General features: G+C 53.8%; 1 protein-coding gene across 1 annotated transcript in view; it reads right to left on the minus strand.

The window, feature by feature from the left end:
* Positions 1-20,047, minus strand: part of dnajc21 (DnaJ heat shock protein family (Hsp40) member C21) — a gene marked incomplete at both ends in the record, with an annotated part of 28,466 nt that extends 8,419 nt beyond the window's left edge. Inside the window, 3 exons of the mRNA XM_070870767.1 lie at positions 592-740; positions 18,256-18,379; positions 19,954-20,047. Coding sequence (XP_070726868.1) covers positions 592-740; positions 18,256-18,379; positions 19,954-20,047 — 367 coding nt within the window. The remainder of the gene's footprint in view (positions 1-591; positions 741-18,255; positions 18,380-19,953) is intronic.
* Positions 20,048-20,812: the final 765 nt, after the last annotated feature.

Genomic DNA, 20,812 nt, shown 5'->3' on the forward strand with positions numbered 1-20,812 from the left:
CCCGGGGTCAGAGGTAATCAGACACAGGGCACTGACCCAATGACCCCCACCCCCAGCGTCAGAGGGTAATCAGACACAGGGCACTGACCCAGTGACCCCACACACCACCCGGGGTCAGAGGGTAATCAGACACAGGGCACTGACCCAATGACCCCACCCCCAGCGTCAGAGGGGTAATCAGACACAGGGCACTGACCCAGTGACCCCACACACCACCCGGGATCAGAGGGTAATCAGACACAGGGCACTGACTCACCCCCTCCCCCCCTCACATACTCACCCCCTCCCCCCTCACATACTCACCCCCTCCCCCCTCACATACTCACCCCTCCCCCCCTCACATACTCACCCCCTCACATACTCACCCCCTCCCTCACATACTCACCGCCCCCTCACATACTCACCCCCTCCCTCCCTCACATACTCACCTCCCCCCTCCCTCACATACTCACCCCCCCCTCACATACTCACCCCCTACCCCCCCTCACATATTCACCCCTCCCCTCACATACTCACTCACCGCCCCCCCCCCCCCCCACCCCCACCGCCCCTCTCCCCCTCCACCACCGTCATGTCCCTCCCCCCTGTCGCAGTGAGGGATCAGATAGTGCGCTCACCGTATCGTAGTCACTCTGGGAGTCCCCAAACGAGGGGAAGATCATGTCGTCAGGGTCCTGCAGCCCCTCCACCTCCTCCTCCACAATGGTCTCGAACACCAGACGGTAAACGGCATAGAAACCCTGCAGAGGGAGGGCAGCAAAGCGCGTGTTACTGAGTGCTCAAACCCCCCCACAGCTCAACGGTAAACTCCGCTCACTACACACAGCTGGAATAAAAAGCTAGTATCAGAACATGATCATTGTTGTGGAAACAGATCACTGATGCTTTTAATATAAAATGCCACCTTTGTCTGGTGGGTGATGTTAATTTTCCTGGCATTCAGTGGTACTCTGTTTTACCTACATGCTGGGCAGGCCACATTGTCCACATGCCCGACACGAGACTCCCAAAGCAAGCGCTCTGCTCGGAACTCCTTCACAACAAGTGAGCCCCAGGTGGGCAGAGGAAACGTTACAAGGACACCCTCAAAGCCTCCCTGATAAAATGCAACATCCCCACTGACACCTGGGAGTCCCTGGACAAAGACCACCCTAAGTGGAGGAAGTGCATCCGGGAGGGTGCTGAGCACCTCGAGTCTCGTCGCCGAGAGCATGCAGAAACCAAGCGCAGGCAGCGGAAGGAGTGTGCGGCAAACCAGTCCCACCCTCCCCTTCCCTCAACCTCTAACTGTCCCACCTGTGACAGGGACTGTGGTTCTCGAAATTGGACTGTTCAGTCACCTAAGGACTCATGTTTAGAGTGGAAGCAAGTCTTCCTCGATTCCGAGGGACTGTCTGTGATGATGATGATGATGTACCTGCTGTTGGGGTAAGTGCAGCTGAAAGATTTATTGAAAATATACAGGTCTGTTTCCTGACTCAACATGTTAATGACGTAACTGGGGAAAACCATCGATTGGATCTGGTGTTTAGTAGTGAGCCTGACCTCAGATCAGGCCCCCGTGTGGGGAACATCTGGGCATTACCAGCATCATCATAGACAGTCCTCGGAATCGAGGAGGACTTGCTTCCACTCCCAAAGTGAATCCTTTGGTGGCTGAACAGTCCGATACGGGAGCCACAAACCCTGTAACAGGTGGGACAGACATTCATCGAGGGAAGGGGTCTGTGGGGCTGGTTTGTCGCGCGCTCCTTCCGCTATCTGCGCCTGGCCTCTTCACGCTCGGGGCGTTGAGATTCGAAGAGCTCAACATCCTCCCGGATGGACTTCCTCCACCTCGGGCGGTCTGCGGCCAGGGTCTCCCAGGTGTCAGTGGTGATGCCGCACTTTACCAGGGAGGCTTTGAGGGTGTCCTTGTAACATTTCCGCTGCCCACCTTTGGCTCATTTACCATGAAGGAGTTCTGCATAAAGCATTTGCTTCGGGAGTCTCGTATCTGGCATGTGAACTATGTGGTCTGCCCAGCGAAGCTGATCGAGTGTAGTCAGTGCTTCAATGCTGGGGATGTTGGCCTGGTCGAGGACACTAACGTTGGTGCGTCTGTCCTCCCAGGGGATTTGCAGGATCTTGTGGAGACATCGCTGGTGATATATCTCCAGCGACTTGAGGTGCCTTCTATACATTGTCCATGCCTCACATCCATACAGGAGAGCGGGTATTAATACAGTGATCGGGGCAACAGTGATCATATTATACGGTTCCAATTGGCTTGTGGAACTAACAGTACTGAGAACCTGCAACTTGGAGCGCATTTCAGAACGGCAAACTTCTCCAAAATGGCAGATGATTTGGAACGGGTAAATTGGCTAACTCTCCTCGGTGGCGATGCGACCAATGTTGAATGTAAATGAAAAGTTCTAAGAATAAGATTAAAAATATGGAAAACGAACATGTACCCAAAGTCAAAAGGAAGAAATGGGGTAAGCAAAAGCTGAGGTGGCTGACTGGCTCTGTACAAAGACAAGTTCGATGTAAACAGAAATGTTTCTATAAATTTAAAACATTTAATATTCAAACAAACAGGGTTAAATACAAAACGCAACTAAAGAAAACTAAGGCTGCTACTGGATCAGCAAAAAGGCTGATGAGAAAAGGATTGTAGGCCCCTGTGGCAGTCACAGGGAGAGGTTGTGTAAACATAGAAACATAGAAAATAGGTGCAGGAGTAGGCCATTCGGCCCTTCTAGCCTGCACCACTATTCAATGAGTTCATGGCTGAACATGCAACTTCAGTACCCCATTCCTGCTTTCTCACCATACCCCTTGATCCCCCTAGTAGTAAGGGCCACATCTAACTCCTTTTTGAATATATTTAGTGAATTGGCCTCAACAACTTTCTGTGGTAGAGAATTCCACAGGTTCACCACTCTCTGGGTGAAGAAGTTTCTCCTCATCTCGGTCCTAAATGGCTTACCCCTTATCCTTAGACTGTGACCCCTGGTTCTGGACTTCCCCAACATTGGGAACATTCTTCCTGCATCTAACCTGCCTGAACCCATCAGAATTTGAAACGTTTCTATGAGATCCCCTCTCATTCTTCTGAACTCCAGTGAATAAAAGCCCAGTTGATCCAGTCTTTCTTGATAGGTCAGTCCCGCCATCCCGGGAATCAGTCTGGTGAACCTTCGCTGCACTCCCTCAATAGCAAGAATGTCCTTCCTCAGCTTAGGAGACCAAAACTGTACACAGTACTCCAGGTGTGGCCTCACCAAGGCCCTGTACAACTGTAGTAACACCTCCCTGCCCCTGTACTCAAATCCCCTCGCTATGAAGGCCAACATGCCATTTGCTTTCTTAACCGCCTGCTGTACCTGCATGTCAACCTTCAATGACTGATGTACCATGACACCCAGGTCTCTTTGCACCTCCCCTTTTCCTAATCTGTCACCATTCAGATAATAGTCTGTCTCTCTGTTTTTACCACCAAAGTGGATAACCTCACATTTATCCACATTATACTTCATCTGCCATGTATTTGCCCGCTCACCTAACCTATCCAAGTCACTCTGCAGCCTCATAGCATCCTCCTCGCAGCTCACACTGCCACCCAACTTAGTGTCATCTGCAAATTTGGAGATACTACATTTAATCCCCTCGTCTAAATCATTAATGTACAGTGTAAACAGCTGGGGCCCCAGCACAGAACCTTGCGGTGCCCCACTAGTCACTGCCTGCCATTCTGAAAAGTCCCCATTTACTCCTACTCTTTGCTTCCTGTCTGACAACCAGTTCTCAATCCATGTCAGCACACTACCCCCAATCCCATGTGCTTTAACTTTGCACATTAATCTCTTGTGTGGGACCTTGTCGAAAGCCTTCTGAAAGTCCAAATATACCACATCAACTGGTTCTCCCTTGTCCACTCTACTGGAAACATCCTCAAAAAATTCCAGAAGATTTGTCAAGCATGATTTCCCTTTCACAAATCCATGCTGACTTGGACCTATCATATCACCTCTTTCCAAATGCACTGCTATGAAATCCTTAATAATTGATTCCATCATTTTACCCACTACTGAGGTCAGGCTGACCGGTCTATAATTCCCTGTTTTCTCTCTCCCTCCTTTTTTAAAAAGTGGGGTTACATTGGCTACCCTCCACTCCATAGGAACTGATCCAGAGTCAATGGAATGTTGGAAAATGACTGTGTATAATGTGGATAAATGTGAGGTTATCCACTTTGCTGGTAAAAACAGAGAGACAGACTATTATCTGAATGGTGACAGATTAGGAAAAGGGGAGGTGCAAAGAGACCTGGGTGTCATGGTACATCAGTCATTGAAGGTTTGCATGCAGGTACAGCAGGCGGTTAAGAAAGCAAATGGCATGTTGGCCTTCATAGCGAGGGGATTTGAGTACAAGGGCAGGGAGGTGTTGCTACAATTGTACAGGGCCTTGGTGAGGCCACACCTGGAGTATTGTGTACAGTTTTGGTCTCCTAACCTGAGGAAGGACATTCTTGCTATTGAGGGAGTGCAGCGAAGGTTCACCAGACTGATTCCCGGGATGGCGGGACTGACCTATCAAGAAAGACTGGATCAACTGGGCTTGTATTCACTGGAGTTCAGAAGAATGAGAGGGGACCTCATAGAAACGTTTAAAATTCTGACGGGGTTAGACAGGTTAGATGCAGGAAGAATGTTCCCAATGTTGGGGAAATCCAGAACCAGGGGACACAGTCTAAGGATAAGGGGGAAGCCATTTAGGACCGAGATGAGGAGGAATTTCTTCACCCAGAGAGTGGTGAACCTGTGGAATTCTCTACCACAGAAAGTTGTTGAGGCCAATTCACTAAATATATTCAAAAAGGAGTTAGATGAAGTCCTTACTACTAGGGGAATCAAGGGGTATGGTGAGAAAGCAGGAATGGGGTACTGAAGTTGCATGTTCAGCCATGAACTCATTGAATGGCGGTGCAGGCTAGAAGGGCCGAATGGCCTACTCCTGCACCTATTTTCTATGTTTCTATGTTTCTATGAAACTTTTGCAATCCGTCTTAATGTTCCCTGAAAGCTTCTTCTCGTACTCCATTTTCCCTGCCCTAATCAAACCCTTTGTCCTCCTCTGCTGAGTTCTAAATTTCTCCCAGTCCCCGGGTTCGCTGCTATTTCTGGCCAATATGTTTGCCACTTCCTTGGCTTTAATACTATCCCTGATTTCCCTTGATAGCCACGGTTGAGCCACCTTCCCTTTTTTATTTTTACGCCAGACAGGAATGTACAATTGTTGTAGTTCATCCATGCGGTCTCTAAATGTCTGCCATTGCCCATCCACAGTCAACCCCTTTAGTATCATTCGCCACTCTATCCTAACCAATTCATGCCTCATACCTTCAAAGTTACCCTTCTTTAAGTTCTGGACCATGGTCTCTGAATTAACTGTTTCATTCTCCATCCTAATGCAGAATTCCACCATATTATGGTCACTCTTCCCCAAGGGGCCTCGTACAACGAGATTGCTAATTAATCCTCTCTCATTACACAACACCCAGTCTAAGATGGCCTCCCCCCGAGTTGGTTCCTTGACATATTGGTCTAGAAAATCATTCCTTATGCACTCCAGGAAATCCTCCTCCACCGTATTGTTTCCAGTTTGGTTAACCCAATCTATGTGCATATTAAAGTCACCCATTATAACTGCTGCACCTTTATTGCATGCACCCCTAATTTCCTGTTTGATGCCCTCCCGAACATCACTACTACTGTTTGGAGGTCTGTACACAACTCCCACTAACGTTTTTTGCCCTTTGGTGTTCTGCAGCTCTACCCATATAGATTCCACATCATCCAAGCTAATGTCCTTCCTAACTATTGCATTAATCTCCTCTTTAACCAGCAATGCTACCCCACCTCCTTTTCCTTTTATTCTATCCTTCCTGAATGTAGTGATGTGAACGATTAAAGACTGTACTGGGTCACTGAGGGTGTTCAAGGACAGGTTACACAGGACTCACTGAGTGTGGCGGGAATACTAGTGAGTATTTGTATCAGCATTCACCCTTAAAGATGATGCTCTAAAATTAGAATTTAATAATACCAGTTTTATCAGCAACATTAACATAGATAAACATATTGTTTTAGAAAGAATCAAGAACTTGAAACTAGATCGAGCAGCTGTGTGAGGGTCCTCCGTGAGATGGGACATGTGTTGTGTGAGGGACCTCCGGGAGATGGGACATGTGCTGTGTGAGGGTCCTCCGGGAGATGGGACATGTGCTGTGTGAGGGACCTCCGGGAGATGGGACATGTGCTGTGTGAGGGTCCTCCGGGAGATGGTACATGTGCTGTGTGAGGGACCTCCGGGAGATGGGACATGTGGTGTGTGAGCCCCTCCCGCAGATGGGACATGTGCTGTGTGAGGGTCCTCCGGGAGATGGGACATGTGCTGTGTGAGGGTCCTCCGGGAGATGGGACATGTGCTGTGTGAGCCCCTCCGGGAGATGGGACATGTGATGTGTGAGGGTCCTTCGGGAGATGGGAGATGTGCTGTGTGATCCCCTCCGGGAGATGGGACATGTGCTGTGTGAGGGTCCTCCGGGAGATGGGACATGTGCTGTGTGAGCCCCTCCGGGAGATGGGACATGTGCTGTGTGGGGGTCCTCCGGGAGATGGGACATGTGCTGTGTGAGCCCCTCCGGGAGATGGGACATGTGCTGTTTGAGGGTCCTCCGGGAGATGGGACATGTGCTGTGTGAGGGTCCTCCGGGAGATGGGACATGTGCTGTGTGAGCCCCTCCGGGAGATGGGACATGTGCTGTGTGAGGGTCCTCCGGGAGATGGGACATGTGCTGTGTGAGCCCCTCCGGGAGATGGGAGATGTGCTGTGTGAGGGTCCTCCGGGAGATGGGACATGTGCTGTGTGAGCCCCTCCGGGAGATGGTACATGTGCTGTGTGAGGGTCCTCCGGGAGATGGGACATGTGCTGTGTGAGGGTCCTCTGGGAGATGGGACATGTGCTGTGTGTGCCCCTCCGGGAGATGGGAGATGTGCTATGTGAGCCCCTCCGGGAGATGGGACATGTGCTGTGTGAGAGTTCTGCTTCCTGTCTGCCAACCAGTTCTCTATCCATGTCAATACCATGTGCTTTAATTTTGCACACCAATCCCATGTGTGGGACCTTGTCAAAAGCTTTTTGAAAGTCCAAATACACCACATCCACTGGTTCTTCCTTGTCCACTCGACTAGTTACATTCTCAAAAAATTCTAGAAGATTTGTCAAGCATGATTTCCCTTTCATATATCCATGCTGACTTGGACCGATCCTGTCACTGCTTTCCAAATGCGCTGCTATTTCATCTTTAATAATTGATTCCAACATTTTCCCCATCACCGATGTCAGGCTAACTGGTCTATAATTCCCTGTTTCTTCTCTCCCTCCTTTCTGAAAAAGTGGTGTTACATTAGCTACCCTCCAGTCCATAGGAACTGATCCAGAGTCGATACAATGTTGGAAAATGATCACCAATGCATCCACTATTTCTAAGGTCACTTCCTTAAGTACTCTGGGATGCAGACTATCAGGCTCTAGGGATTTATTGGCCTTCAGTTCCTTCATTTTCCTTAACACAATTTCCTGACTAATAAGGATTTCCTTCAGTTCCTCCTTCTCTCTAGACCCTCGGTCCCCTAGTATTTTCGGAAGGTTATTTGTGTCTTCCTTCGTGAAGACAGAACCAAAGTATTTGTTCAATTGGTCTGCCATTTCTTTGTTCCCCATTATGAATTCACCTAATTCTGACTGCAAGGGACCTACATTTGTCTTCACCAATCTTTTTCTCTTCACATATCTATAGAAGCTTTTGCAGTCAGTTTTTATGTTCCCTGCAAGCTTCCTCTCATACTCTATTTTCCCCTCTTAATTAAACCCTTTGTCCTCCTCTACTGAATTCTAAATTTCTCCCAGTCCTCAGGTTTGTTGCTTTTTCTGGCCAATTTATATGCCTCTTCCTTGGTTTTAACACTATCCCTAATTTCCCTTGTTAGCCACGGTTGAGCCACCTTCCCCGTTTTATTTTTACTCGAGACAGGGATGTACAATTGTTGAAGTTCATCCATGTGATCTTTAAATGTTTGCCATTGCCTATCCACTGTCAACCCTTTAAGTATCATTCGCCAGTCTATTCTAGCCAATTCACGCCTCAAACATCGAAGTTACCTTTCCTTAAGTTCAGGACCCTAGTCTCTGAACTAACTGTGTCACTCTCCATCCTAATAAAGAATTCTACCATATTATGGTCACTCTTCCCCAAGGGGCATCGCACAACAAGATTGCTAATTAGTCCCTTCTCATTACACATCACCCAGTCTAGGATGGCCAGCTATCTGGTTGATTCCTCGACATATTGGTCTAGAAAACCATCCCTAATACACTCCACGAAATCCTCCTCCACCGCATTGCTACCAGTTTGGTTAGCCCAATCGCTGTAGATTAATGTCACCCATGATAACTGCTGTACCTTTATTGCACACATCCCTAATTTCTTGTTTGATGCTGTCCCCAAACTCACTACTACTGTTTGGTGGTCTGTACACAACTCCCACTAGCGTTTTCCTTTGGTATTCCGTAGCTCCACCCATACCGATTCCACATCATCCAGGCTAATGTCCTTCCTTACTATTGCGTTAATCTCCTCTTTAACCAGCAACGCCACCCCACCTCCTTTTCCTTTCTGTCTGTCCTTCCTGAATAGAGTGGATAGGAAGGACCTATTGGCTCACCACCACCTTCTCCAGGGCAATTAGGGATGGGCAATGAATGCCGGCCTTGCCAGTGAGGGCCATGGAGGGATTTGAAAACAAGGATGAGAATTTTGAAATCGAGGCGTTGTTTAACCGGGAGCCAATGTTGGTCAGCGATCACAGGGGTGTGATGGGTGAGCGGGACTGGGTGCGAGTTAGGACATGGGGCACAGGATGTGATGGGTGAGCGGGACTGGGTGCGAGTTAGGACACGGGGCACAGGATGTAATGGGTGAGCAGGACTCGGTACGAGTTAGGACATGGGGCACAGGATGTGATGGGTGAGCAGGACTCGGTACGAGTTAGGACACGGGGCACAGGATGTGATGGGTGAGCGGGACTCGGTGCGAGTTAGGACACGGGGCACAGGATGTGATGGGTGAGCAGGACTCGGTGCGAGTTAGGACACGGGGCACAGGATGTGATGGGTGAGCAGGACTCGGTGCGAGTTAGGACACGGGGCACAGGATGTGATGGGTGAGCAGGACTCGGTACGAGTTAGGACATGGGGCACAGGATGTAATGGGTGAGCAGGACTCGGTACGAGTTAGGACACGGGGCACAGGATGTGATGGGTGAGCGGGACTCGGTGCGAGTTAGGACACGGGGCACAGGATGTGATGGGTGAGCGGGACTCGGTGCGAGTTAGGACACGGGGCACAGGATGTGATGGGTGAGCGGGACTCGGTGCGAGTTAGGACACGGGGCACAGGATGTGATGGGTGAGCAGGACTCGGTGCGAGTTAGGACACGGGGGCACAGGATGTGATGGGTGAGCGGGACTCGGTGCGAGTTAGGACACGGGGCACAGGATGTGATGGGTGAGCAGGACTCGGTGCGAGTTAGGACACGGGGCACAGGATGTGATGGGTGAGCAGGACTCGGTGCGAGTTAGGACATGGGGCACAGGATGTGATGGGTGAGCGGGACTGGGTGCGAGTTAGGACATGGGGCACAGGATGTGATGGGTGAGCGGGACTGGGTGCGAGTTAGGACATGGGGCACAGGATGTGATGGGTGAGCGGGACTGGGTGCGAGTTAGGACATGGGGCACAGGATGTAATGGGTGAGCAGGACTCGGTACGAGTTAGGACATGGGGCACAGGATGTGATGGGTGAGCAGGACTCGGTGCGAGTTAGGACATGGGGCACAGGATGTGATGGGTGAGCAGGACTCGGTACGAGTTAGGACACGGGGCACAGGATGTGATGGGTGAGCAGGACTCGGTACGAGTTAGGACATGGGGCACAGGATGTGATGGGTGAGCAGGACTCGGTACGAGTTAGGACATGGGGCACAGGATGTAATGGGTGAGCAGGACTCGGTGCGAGTTAGGACACGGGGCACAGGATGTGATGGGTGAGCAGGACTCGGTACGAGTTAGGACATGGGGCACAGGATGTAATGGGTGAGCAGGACTCGGTACGAGTTAGGACACGGGGCACAGGATGTAATGGGTGAGCGGGACTCGGTGCGAGTTAGGACATGGGGCACAGGATGTAATGGGTGAGCAGGACTCGGTACGAGTTAGGACATGGGGCACAGGATGTAATGGGTGAGCAGGACTCGGTACGAGTTAGGACATGGGGCACAGGATGTAATGGGTGAGCAGGACTCGGTACGAGTTAGGACACGGGGCACAGGATGTAATGGGTGAGCAGGACTCGGTACGAGTTAGGACATGGGGCACAGGATGTGATGGGTGAGCAGGACTCGGTACGAGTTAGGACACGGGGCACAGGATGTGATGGGTGAGCGGGACTCGGTGCGAGTTAGGACACGGGGCACAGGATGTGATGGGTGAGCAGGACTCGGTGCGAGTTAGGACACGGGGCACAGGATGTGATGGGTGAGCAGGACTCGGTGCGAGTTAGGACACGGGGCACAGGATGTGATGGGTGAGCAGGACTCGGTACGAGTTAGGACATGGGGCACAGGATGTAATGGGTGAGCAGGACTCGGTACGAGTTAGGACACGGGGCACAGGATGTGATGGGTGAGCGGGACTCGGTGCGAGTTAGGACACGGGGCACAGGATGTGATGGGTGAGCGGGAGATGGGACATGTGCTGTGTGAGCCCCTCCGGGAGATGGGACATGTGCTGTGTGAGCCCTTCCAGGAGATGGGACATGTGCTGTGTGAGGGTCCTCCGGGAGATGGGACATGTGCTGTGTGAGCCCCTCCGGGAGATAGGACATGTGCTGTGTGAGGGTCCTCCGGGAGATGGGACATGTGCTGTGTGAGCCCCTCCGGGAGATGGGACATGTGCTGTGTGAGCCCCTCCGGGAGATGGGACATGTGCTGTGTGAGGGTCCGGGAGATGGGACATGTGTTGTGTGAGCCCCTCCGGGAGATGGGACATGTGCTGTGTGAGGGTCCTCCGGGAGATGGGACATGTGTTGTGTGAGCCCCTCCGGGGGATGGGACATGTGCTGTGTGAGGGTCCTCCGGGAGATGGGACATGTGCTGTGTGAGCCCCTCCGGGGGATGGGACATGTGCTATGTGAGGGTCCTCCGGGAGATGGGACATGTGCTGTGTGAGCCCCTCCGGGGGATGGGACTTGTGCTGTGTGAGGGTCCTCCGGGAGATGGGACATGTGCCGTGTGAGCCCCTCCGGGAGATGGGACATGTGCTGTGTGAGGGTCCTCCGGGAGATGGGACATGTGCTGTGTGAGGGTCCTCCGGGAGATGGGACATGTGCTGTGCGAGGGTCCTCCGGGAGATGGGACATGTGCTGTGTGAGGGTCCTCCGGGAGATGGGACATGTGCTGTGTGAGGGTCCTCAGGGAGATGGGACATGTGCTGTGTGAGGGTCCTCCGGGAGATGTGACATGTGCTGTGTGAGCCCCTCCGGGAGATGGGACATGTGCTGTGTGAGCCCCTCCGGGAGATGGGACATGTGCTGTGTGGGGATCCTCCGGGAGATGGGACATGTGGTGTGTGGGGGTCCTCCGGGAGATGGGACATGTGCTGTGTGAGCCCCTCCGGGAGATGGGAGATGTGCTGTGTGAGCCCCTCCCGCAGATGGGACATGTGCTGTGTGAGGGTCCTCCGTGAGATGGGACATGTGCTGTGTGAGGGTCCTCCGGGAGATGGGACATGTGCTGTGTGAGGGTCCTCCGGGAGATGGGACATGTGCTGTGTGAGGGTCCTCCGGGAGATGGGACATGTGCTGTGTGAGCCCCTCCGGGAGATGGGAGATGTGCTGTGTGAGCCCCTCCCGCAGATGGGACATGTGCTGTGTGAGGGTCCTCCGTGAGATGGGACATGTGCTGTGTGAGGGTCCTCCGGGAGATGGGACATGTGCTGTGTGAGGGTCCTCCGGGAGATGGGACATGTGCTGTGTGAGGGTCCTCCGGGAGATGGGACATGTGTTGTGTGAGCCCCTCCGGGAGATGGGACATGTGCTTGTGAGGGTCCTCCGGGAGATGGGACATGTGCTGTGTGAGCCCCTCCGGGAGATGGGACATGTGCTGTGTGAGGGTCCTTCGGGAGATGGGAGATGTGCTGTGTGAGCCCCTCCGGGAGATGGGACATGTGCTGTGTGAGGGTCCTCCGGGAGATGGGACATGTGCTGTGTGAGCCCCTCCGGGAGATGGGACATGTGCTGTGTGGGGGTCCTCCGGGAGATGGGACATGTGCTGTGTGAGCCCCTCCGGCAGATGGGACATGTGCTGTGTGAGCCCCTCCGGGAGATGGGACATGTGCTGTGTGAGGGACCTCCGGGAGATGGGACATGTGCTGTGTGAGGGTCCTCCGGGAGATGGGACATGTGCTGTGTGAGGGTCCTCCGGGAGATGGGACATGTGCTGTGTGAGCCCCTCCGGGAGATGGGACATGTGATGTGTGAGGGTCCTCCGGGAGATGGGACATGTGCTGTGTGAGGGTCCTCCGGGAGATGGGACATGTGCTGTGTGAGCCCCTCCGGGAGATGGGAGATGTGCTGTGTGAGCCCCTCCGGGAGATGGGACATGTGCTGTGTGAGGGTCCTCCGGGAGATGGGACATGTGCTGTGTGAGCCCCTCCGGGAGATGGTACATGTGCTGTGTGAGGGTCCTCCGGGAGATGGGACATGTGCTGTGTGTGCCCCTCCGGGAGATGGGAGATGTGCTGTGTGAGCCCCTCCGGGAGATGGGACATGTGCTGTGTGAGAGTTCTGCTTCCTGTCTGCCAACCAGTTCTCTATCCACGTCAGTACATTAACCCCAATACCATGTGCTTTAATTTTGCACACCAATCCCATGTGTGGGACCTTGTCAAAAGCTTTTTGAAAGTCCAAATACACCACATCCACTGGTTCTTCCTTGTCCACTCGACTAGTTACATCCTCAAAAAATTCTAGAAGATTTGTCAAGCATGATTTCCCTTTCATAAATCCATGCTGACTTGGACCGATCCTGTCACTGCTTTCCAAATGCGCTGCTATTTCATCTTTAATAATTGATTCCAACATTTTCCCCATCACCGATGTCAGGCTAACCGGTCTATAATTCCGTGTTTCTTCTCTCCCTCCTTTCTTAAAAAGTGGTGTTACATTAGCTACCCTCCAGTCCATAGGAACTGATCCAGAGTCAATACAATGTTGGTAAATGATCACCAATGCATCCACTATTTCTAAGGTCACTTCCTTAAGTACTCTGGGATGCAGACTATCAGGCTCTAGGGATTTATTGGCCTTCAGTTCCTTCATTTTCCCTAACACAATTTCCTGACTAATAAGGATTTCCTTCAGTTCCTCCTTCTCTCTCGACCCTCGGTCCCCTAGTATTTTCGGAAGGTTATTTGTGTCTTCCTTCGTGAAGACAGAACCAAAGTATTTGTTCAATTGGTCCGCCATTTCTTTGTTCCCCATTATGAATTCAACTAATTCTGACTGCAAGGGACCTACATTTGTCTTCACTAATCTTTTTCTCTTCACATATCTAGAAGCTTTTGCAGTCAGTTTTTATGTTCCCTGCAAGCTTCCTCTCATACTCTATTTTCCCCTCTTAATTAAACCCTTTGTCCTCCTCTACTGAATTCTAAATTTCTCCCAGTCCTCAGGTTTGTTGCTTTTTCTGGCCAATTTATATGCCTCTTCCTTGGTTTTAACACTATCCCTAATTTCCCTTGTTAGCCACGGTTGAGCCACCTTCCCCGTTTTATTTTTACTCGAGACAGGGATGTACAATTGTTGAAGTTCATCCATGTGATCTTTAAATGTTTGCCATTGCCTATCCACTGTCAACCCTTTAAGTATCATTCTCCAGTCTATTCTAGCCAATTCACGCCTCAAACATCGAAGTTACCTTTCCTTAAGTTCAGGACCCTAGTCTCTGAACTAACTGTGTCACTCTCCATCCTAATAAAGAATTCTACCATATTATGGTCACTCTTCCCCAAGGGGCATCGCACAACAAGATTGCTAATTAGTCCCTTCTCATTACACATCACCCAGTCTAGGATGGCCAGCTATCTGGTTGATTCCTCGACATATTGGTCTAGAAAACCATCCCTAATACACTCCACGAAATCCTCCTCCACCGCATTGCTACCAGTTTGGTTAGCCCAATCGCTGTAGATTAATGTCACCCATGATAACTGCTGTACCTTTATTGCACACATCCCTAATTTCTTGTTTGATGCTGTCCCCAAACTCACTACTACTGTTTGGTGGTCTGTACACAACTCCCACTAGCGTTTTCCTTTGGTATTCCGTAGCTCCACCCATACCGATTCCACATCATCCAGGCTAATGTCCTTCCTTACTATTGCGTTAATCTCCTCTTTAACCAGCAACGCCACCCCACCTCCTTTTCCTTTCTGTCTGTCCTTCCTGAATAGAGTGGATAGGAAGGACCTATTGGCTCACCACCACCTTCTCCAGGGCAATTAGGGATGGGCAATGAATGCCGGCCTTGCCAGTGAGGGCCATGGAGGGATTTGAAAACAAGGATGAGAATTTTGAAATCGAGGCGTTGTTTAACCGGGAGCCAATGTTGGTCAGCGATCACAGGGGTGTGATGGGTGAGCGGGACTGGGTGCGAGTTAGGACATGGGGCACAGGATGTGATGGGTGAGCGGGACTGGGTGCGAGTTAGGACACGGGGCACAGGATGTAATGGGTGAGCAGGACTCGGTACGAGTTAGGACATGGGGCACAGGATGTGATGGGTGAGCAGGACTCGGTACGAGTTAGGACACGGGGCACAGGATGTGATGGGTGAGCGGGACTCGGTGCGAGTTAGGACACGGGGCACAGGATGTGATGGGTGAGCAGGACTCGGTGCGAGTTAGGACACGGGGCACAGGATGTGATGGGTGAGCAGGACTCGGTGCGAGTTAGGACACGGGGCACAGGATGTGATGGGTGAGCAGGACTCGGTACGAGTTAGGACATGGGGCACAGGATGTAATGGGTGAGCAGGACTCGGTACGAGTTAGGACACGGGGCACAGGATGTGATGGGTGAGCGGGACTCGGTGCGAGTTAGGACACGGGGCACAGGATGTGATGGGTGAGCGGGACTCGGTGCGAGTTAGGACACGGGGCACAGGATGTGATGGGTGAGCGGGACTCGGTGCGAGTTAGGACACGGGGCACAGGATGTGATGGGTGAGCAGGACTCGGTGCGAGTTAGGACACGGGGGCACAGGATGTGATGGGTGAGCGGGACTCGGTGCGAGTTAGGACACGGGGCACAGGATGTGATGGGTGAGCAGGACTCGGTGCGAGTTAGGACACGGGGCACAGGATGTGATGGGTGAGCAGGACTCGGTACGAGTTAGGACACGGGGGCACAGGATGTGATGGGTGAGCGGGACTCGGTGCGAGTTAGGACACGGGGCACAGGATGTGATGGGTGAGCGGGACTCGGTGCGAGTTAGGACATGGGGCACAGGATGTGATGGGTGAGCAGGACTCGGTACGAGTTAGGACACGGGGCACAGGATGTGATGGGTGAGCAGGACTCGGTACGAGTTAGGACACGGGGGCAGCCGGGTTTTGGATCACCTGTAGTTTACGTCGGGTAGAATGTGGGAGGTCGGCCAGGAGTGTGTTGGAACAGTGGGACTCGGTGTGAGTTAGGACACGGGGCAGCGAGCACAGGGGGTGATGGGTGAGTGGGACTTGGTGCGAGTTAGGACACGGGTCAGCGAGCACAGGGGGTGATGGGTGAGTGGGACTGGGTGTGAGTTAGGACACGGGGCAGCGAGCACAGGGGGTGATGGGTGAGTGGGACTTGGTGCGAGTTAGGACACGGGTCAGCGAGCACAGGGGGTGATGGGTGAGTGGGACTGGGTGTGAGTTAGGACACGGGGCAGCGAGCACAGGGGGTGATGGGTGAGTGGGACTGGGTGTGAGTTAGGACACAGGGCAGCGAGCACAGGGGGTGATGGGTGAGTGGGACTGGGTGTGAGTTAGGACACGGGGCAGCGAGCACAGGGGGTGATGGGTGAGTGGGACTGGGTGTGAGTTAGGACACGGGGCACAGGGGGTGATGGGTGAGTGGGACTTGGTGTGAGTTAGGACACGGGGCACAGGGGGTGATGGGTGAGCGGGACTTGGTATGAGTTAGGACACAGGGCAGCGAGCACAGGGGGTGATGGGTGAGCGGGACTTGGTGTGAGTTAGGACACGGGGCACAGGGGGTGATGGTTGAGCGGGACTTGGTGTGAGTTAGGACACGGGGCACAGGGGGTGATGGGTGAGTGGGACTTGGTGTGAGTTAGGACACGGGGCACAGGGGGTGATGGGTGAGCGGGACTTGGTATGAGTTAGGACACAGGGCAGCGAGCACAGGGGGTGATGGGTGAGTGGGACTGGGTGTGAGTTAGGACACAGGGCAGCGAGCACAGGGGGTGATGGGTGAGTGGGACTGGGTGCGAGTTAGGACACAGGTTCAGGGAGCACAGGGGGTGATGGGTGAGTGGGACTGGGTGTGAGTTAGGACACAGGGTCAGTGAGCACAGGGGGTGATGGGTGAGTGGGACTGGGTGTGAGTTAGGACACGGGGTCAGTGAGCACAGGGGGTGATGGGTGAGTGGGACTGGGTGTGAGTTAGGACACAGGGTCAGTGAGCACAGGGGGTGATGGGTGAGTGGGACTGGGTGTGAGTTAGGACACGGGTCAGTGAGCACAGGGGGTGATGGGTGAGTGGGACTGGGTGTGAGTTAGGACACGGGGTCAGTGAGCACAGGGGGTGATGGGTGAGTGGGACTGGGTGCGAGTTAGGACACGGGGCAGTGAGCACAGGGGGTGATGGATGAGTGGGACTCGGTGTGAGTTAGGACACAGGGCAGTGAGCACAGGGGGCGATGGGTGAGTGGGACTGGGTGTGAGTTAGGACACGGGCTGCCGAGTTTTGGAAGACCTTTAGTTTACGTAGGGTAGAATGTGGGAGGCCAGCCAGAAGTGGGTTGGAATAGAAAATAGGAGCAGGAGTCGGCCATTCGGCCCTTCGAGCCTGCACCATTCAATATGATCATAGGCTGATCCTCCATCTCAACACCATATTCCCGCTTTCTCCCCATACCCCTTGATGCCTTTTGTGTCTAGAAATCTATCTATCTCCCTCTTAAATATATTCAGTGACTGGCCTCCACAGCCTTCTGTGGTCGAGAATTCCACAGGTTCACCACCCTGAGTGAAAACATTTCTCCTCATCTCCGTCCTAAATTTCCTGCCCCGTATCCTGAGACTGTGACCCCTTGTTCTTGACTTCCCAGCCCGGGGAAACATCCTCCCCACATCCAGTCTGTCCATCCCCATCAGAAGTCTAGACACAATAAGTCTAGGCACGGATGAACTGAGGCAAGGGACAGAGACGGACGATGTTACGGAGGTGGAAACAGGCGGTCTTAGTTATGCCGCAGGTATGTGGTCAGAAGCTCATTTCAGGGTCAAATATGACACTAAGGTTGCAAACAGTCTGGTTCAGCCTCAGACAGGAGTTGGGGAGAGGGATGGAGTCAGTGTCCAGGGACCGAAAACAATGGCTTTGGTCTTCCCAATATCTAATTGGGGAACATTTCTGCTCATCCAGTACTGGGTCTGACAATTTAGAGACTGAGGAGGGTCGTGGGAAGTGGTGGAGAGGTAGAGCTGGGTATCGTCAGTGTACATGTGGGAACGGACTCTGTCACCAAGGGGCAGAGTGTAGATGTAGGAGGGGCCAAGGACAGATCCTTGGTGGATACCAGAGGTAACGATGCGGGAGCGGGAAGAGAAGCCATTGCAGGAGATTCTCGGGCTACGATTAGATAGATTAGAATGGAACCAGGCGAGTGCAGTCCCACCCAGCTGGACGATGGTGGGGGAGAGATGTTGGAGGAGGATGGAGAGGTCAACTGTGTCGAAGGCACATGGACGGCTCGCACAAAGCCACTGCCATACAGAGCAGCAAGTGTGCCCCTTGGCCAGGCTCAGGAAGGGAGCCCACCCACCGTGGGATTGCCCCATGGAGCTGCCCATACCGTTGGATTGTCGCTGTATCCATTGTAACACGCGGTGGTGAAATACTGCAGCAACTCCAGACTGTCGTCCTCGTAGTCACCATCCAGACCCCCCTTCAGGATCGCCTCTCGGTGGTTGTCGTACCTGCACATGGGACACAGGGTCACGGGGGTCACAGCACGGGTCACACAGGGTCACACAGTCATGGCACAGGTCATACAGGGTCACACAGGGTCACGGCCCGGGACTCAGGGTCACAGAGGGTCACTGGGGGACACTCAGGGGCGACACACGCCTGGTCACAGGCAATGTGTTCTGCTGAACAACTGTGACAAACAGCTCCGTGGGGAGACTGGAGAAAGTGGTGTTCTCGGAGCAGAGGAAACGTTAAAGAGGTGCTCACATGATGGGTTTGACAGAGCAAGTTTAGAGAAACGGTTTCTACTCTCCAGTGGGTCGTAATCAGAGGACACAGACTTTTTTTTATTGGCAAAATAACGCGGGGGGAAATGAGGAGTGATTATTTTGATGAGAAGGTGCTGCTGGAACGGGCAGTTGTTCAGATTCAATAGTAACTTTCAAAAGGGAACTGGATAAATACATGAAGGGGGAAACTTTGTAGGGATATGGAGAAGGAGCGGGGGGAGTGGGGGGGAACGGGGGCAGTGGGGGGGGAGCGGGGGCAGTGGGAGGGGGAGTACGGGGGAGTAGGGGGCAGTGGGGCAGAGCGGGGGCAGTGGGAGGGGGAGTAGGGAGCAGTGGGGGGAGCGGGGGCAGTGGGAGGGGGAGTACGGGGGAGTAGGGGGCAGTGGGGGGGGAGCAGGGGCAGTGGGGGGGGGGGGGGAGTATGGAGCAGTGGGGGGGGGAGTAGGGGCAGTGGGGGGGGGGGGGGGGGAGTAGGGGCAGTGGGGGGGAGCAGGGGGCAGTGGGGGAGAGTACGGGGCAGTGGGGGGGGGGGTGGGGGGAGCAGGGGCAGTGGGGGGGAGGTGGGGGGAGCAGGGGCAGTGGGGGGGAGGTGGGGGGAGCAGGGGCAGTGGGGGGGAGGAGTAGGGGCAGTGGGGGGGGGGGGAGTAGGGGCAGTGGGGGGGGGAGTAGGGGCAGTGGGGGGGGGGGGGGGAAGGGCAGTGGGGGGGGAGTAGGGGCAGTGGGGGGGGGTGGGTGGGGGGAGCAGGGGGCAGTGGGGGGGGCAGTGGGGGGGAGCAGGGGGCAGTGGGGGGGGGTGGGGGGAGCAGGGGGCAGTGGGGGGAGTAGGGGGCAGTGGGGGGGGGAGCAGGGGGCAGTGGGGGGGAGTAGGGGGCAGTGGGGGGGGGGAGCAGGGGCAGTGGGGGGGAGTAGGGGGCAGTGGGGGGGGGGAGCAGGGGCAGTGGGGGGGGAGTAGGGGGCAGTGGGGGGGGAGCAGGGCAGTGGGGGGGAGGTGGCAGGGGTGGGGGGGAGCAGGGGCAGTGGGGGGCAGGGGCAGTGGGGGGGAGCAGGGGCAGTGGGGGGGGGGTGGGGGGAGCAGGGGGCAGTGGGGGGGGGGGGTGGGGGGAGCAGGGGCAGTGGGGGGGGGTGGGGGGGAGCAGGGACAGGGGGTGGGGGGGAGCAGGGCAGGTGCTGAGGGAGTAGGGGGCAGTGGGGGGGGGGGGGGGAAGCAGGGGCAGTGGGACCAAAGAGTCAGTCCAGGCGCGATGGGCCGAATGGCCTGCTTCTGTGCTGTATCATTGAATCTCTGCACTCACCATGCCCTCTCCTGGGGATCACTGAGTACATCGTACGCTGCCTGGATCAGCTTAAACCGCTCTGCAGCATCCTCCGGGTTATCCAAATTCTTATCTGTGCGGAGGAAGGTTCGGTGTTAAAATGATGGAGGCGCTCACTGTCCCAATCCACCAAGTCAACGGGTCCCAGACAGCAGGGTCACCCAGGCCGACCCCTGACCCCGCCCCCACCCTCGCCCCGACATCGCCTCCACAAACAGCACCATGATGCTGCAGCAGTGAGCAGAAACAAGATGCACAGGGGACTGGGAGAGACAGAGAGTACGAGAGTAAAGTATAGTTGTGAAGTAAGAGAGATCAGACACGGGGCAAGTGCAGGGCAGTGGAAGGTGGGTGTTTGGAGCATGCAATAAGGTTGGTGAGGTATAAATCGCCACATGCAGTAACAGAGGCCTGGGTTAAAGGGGATGATTGGGAAATTAATATTCCTGGTTACAACACATTCAGGAAAGCTGGGAAAGGATTAAAAGTGTTCGACTAACTTGATGAAATTCTATGGTGAAGTAAGGGAGAGGGCTGATCAGGGCAGTGTGGCTGATATTGTGTATATGGACTTTCAAAAGGTGTTTGATAAAGTGCCACATTACAGATTTCTTAATTTAAGCCCATGGGATTACAGGACAGAGGCAGGCTGGAATACAACTGGAGCAGTGGTGAAGTGTTCCCCAGAGAGAGAGAGATATATACAGTGGGGTTCCCCAGAGAGAGATATACAGTGGGGTTCCCCAGAGAGAGATATACAGTGGGGTTCCCCAGAGAGAGATATACAGTGGGGTTCCCCAGAGAGAGAGATATACAGTGGGGTTCCCCAGAGAGAGAT

This window comes from Pristiophorus japonicus, unplaced genomic scaffold (genome assembly GCF_044704955.1).
Source record: "Pristiophorus japonicus isolate sPriJap1 unplaced genomic scaffold, sPriJap1.hap1 HAP1_SCAFFOLD_1682, whole genome shotgun sequence".
Taxonomy (NCBI): domain Eukaryota; kingdom Metazoa; phylum Chordata; class Chondrichthyes; family Pristiophoridae; genus Pristiophorus; species Pristiophorus japonicus.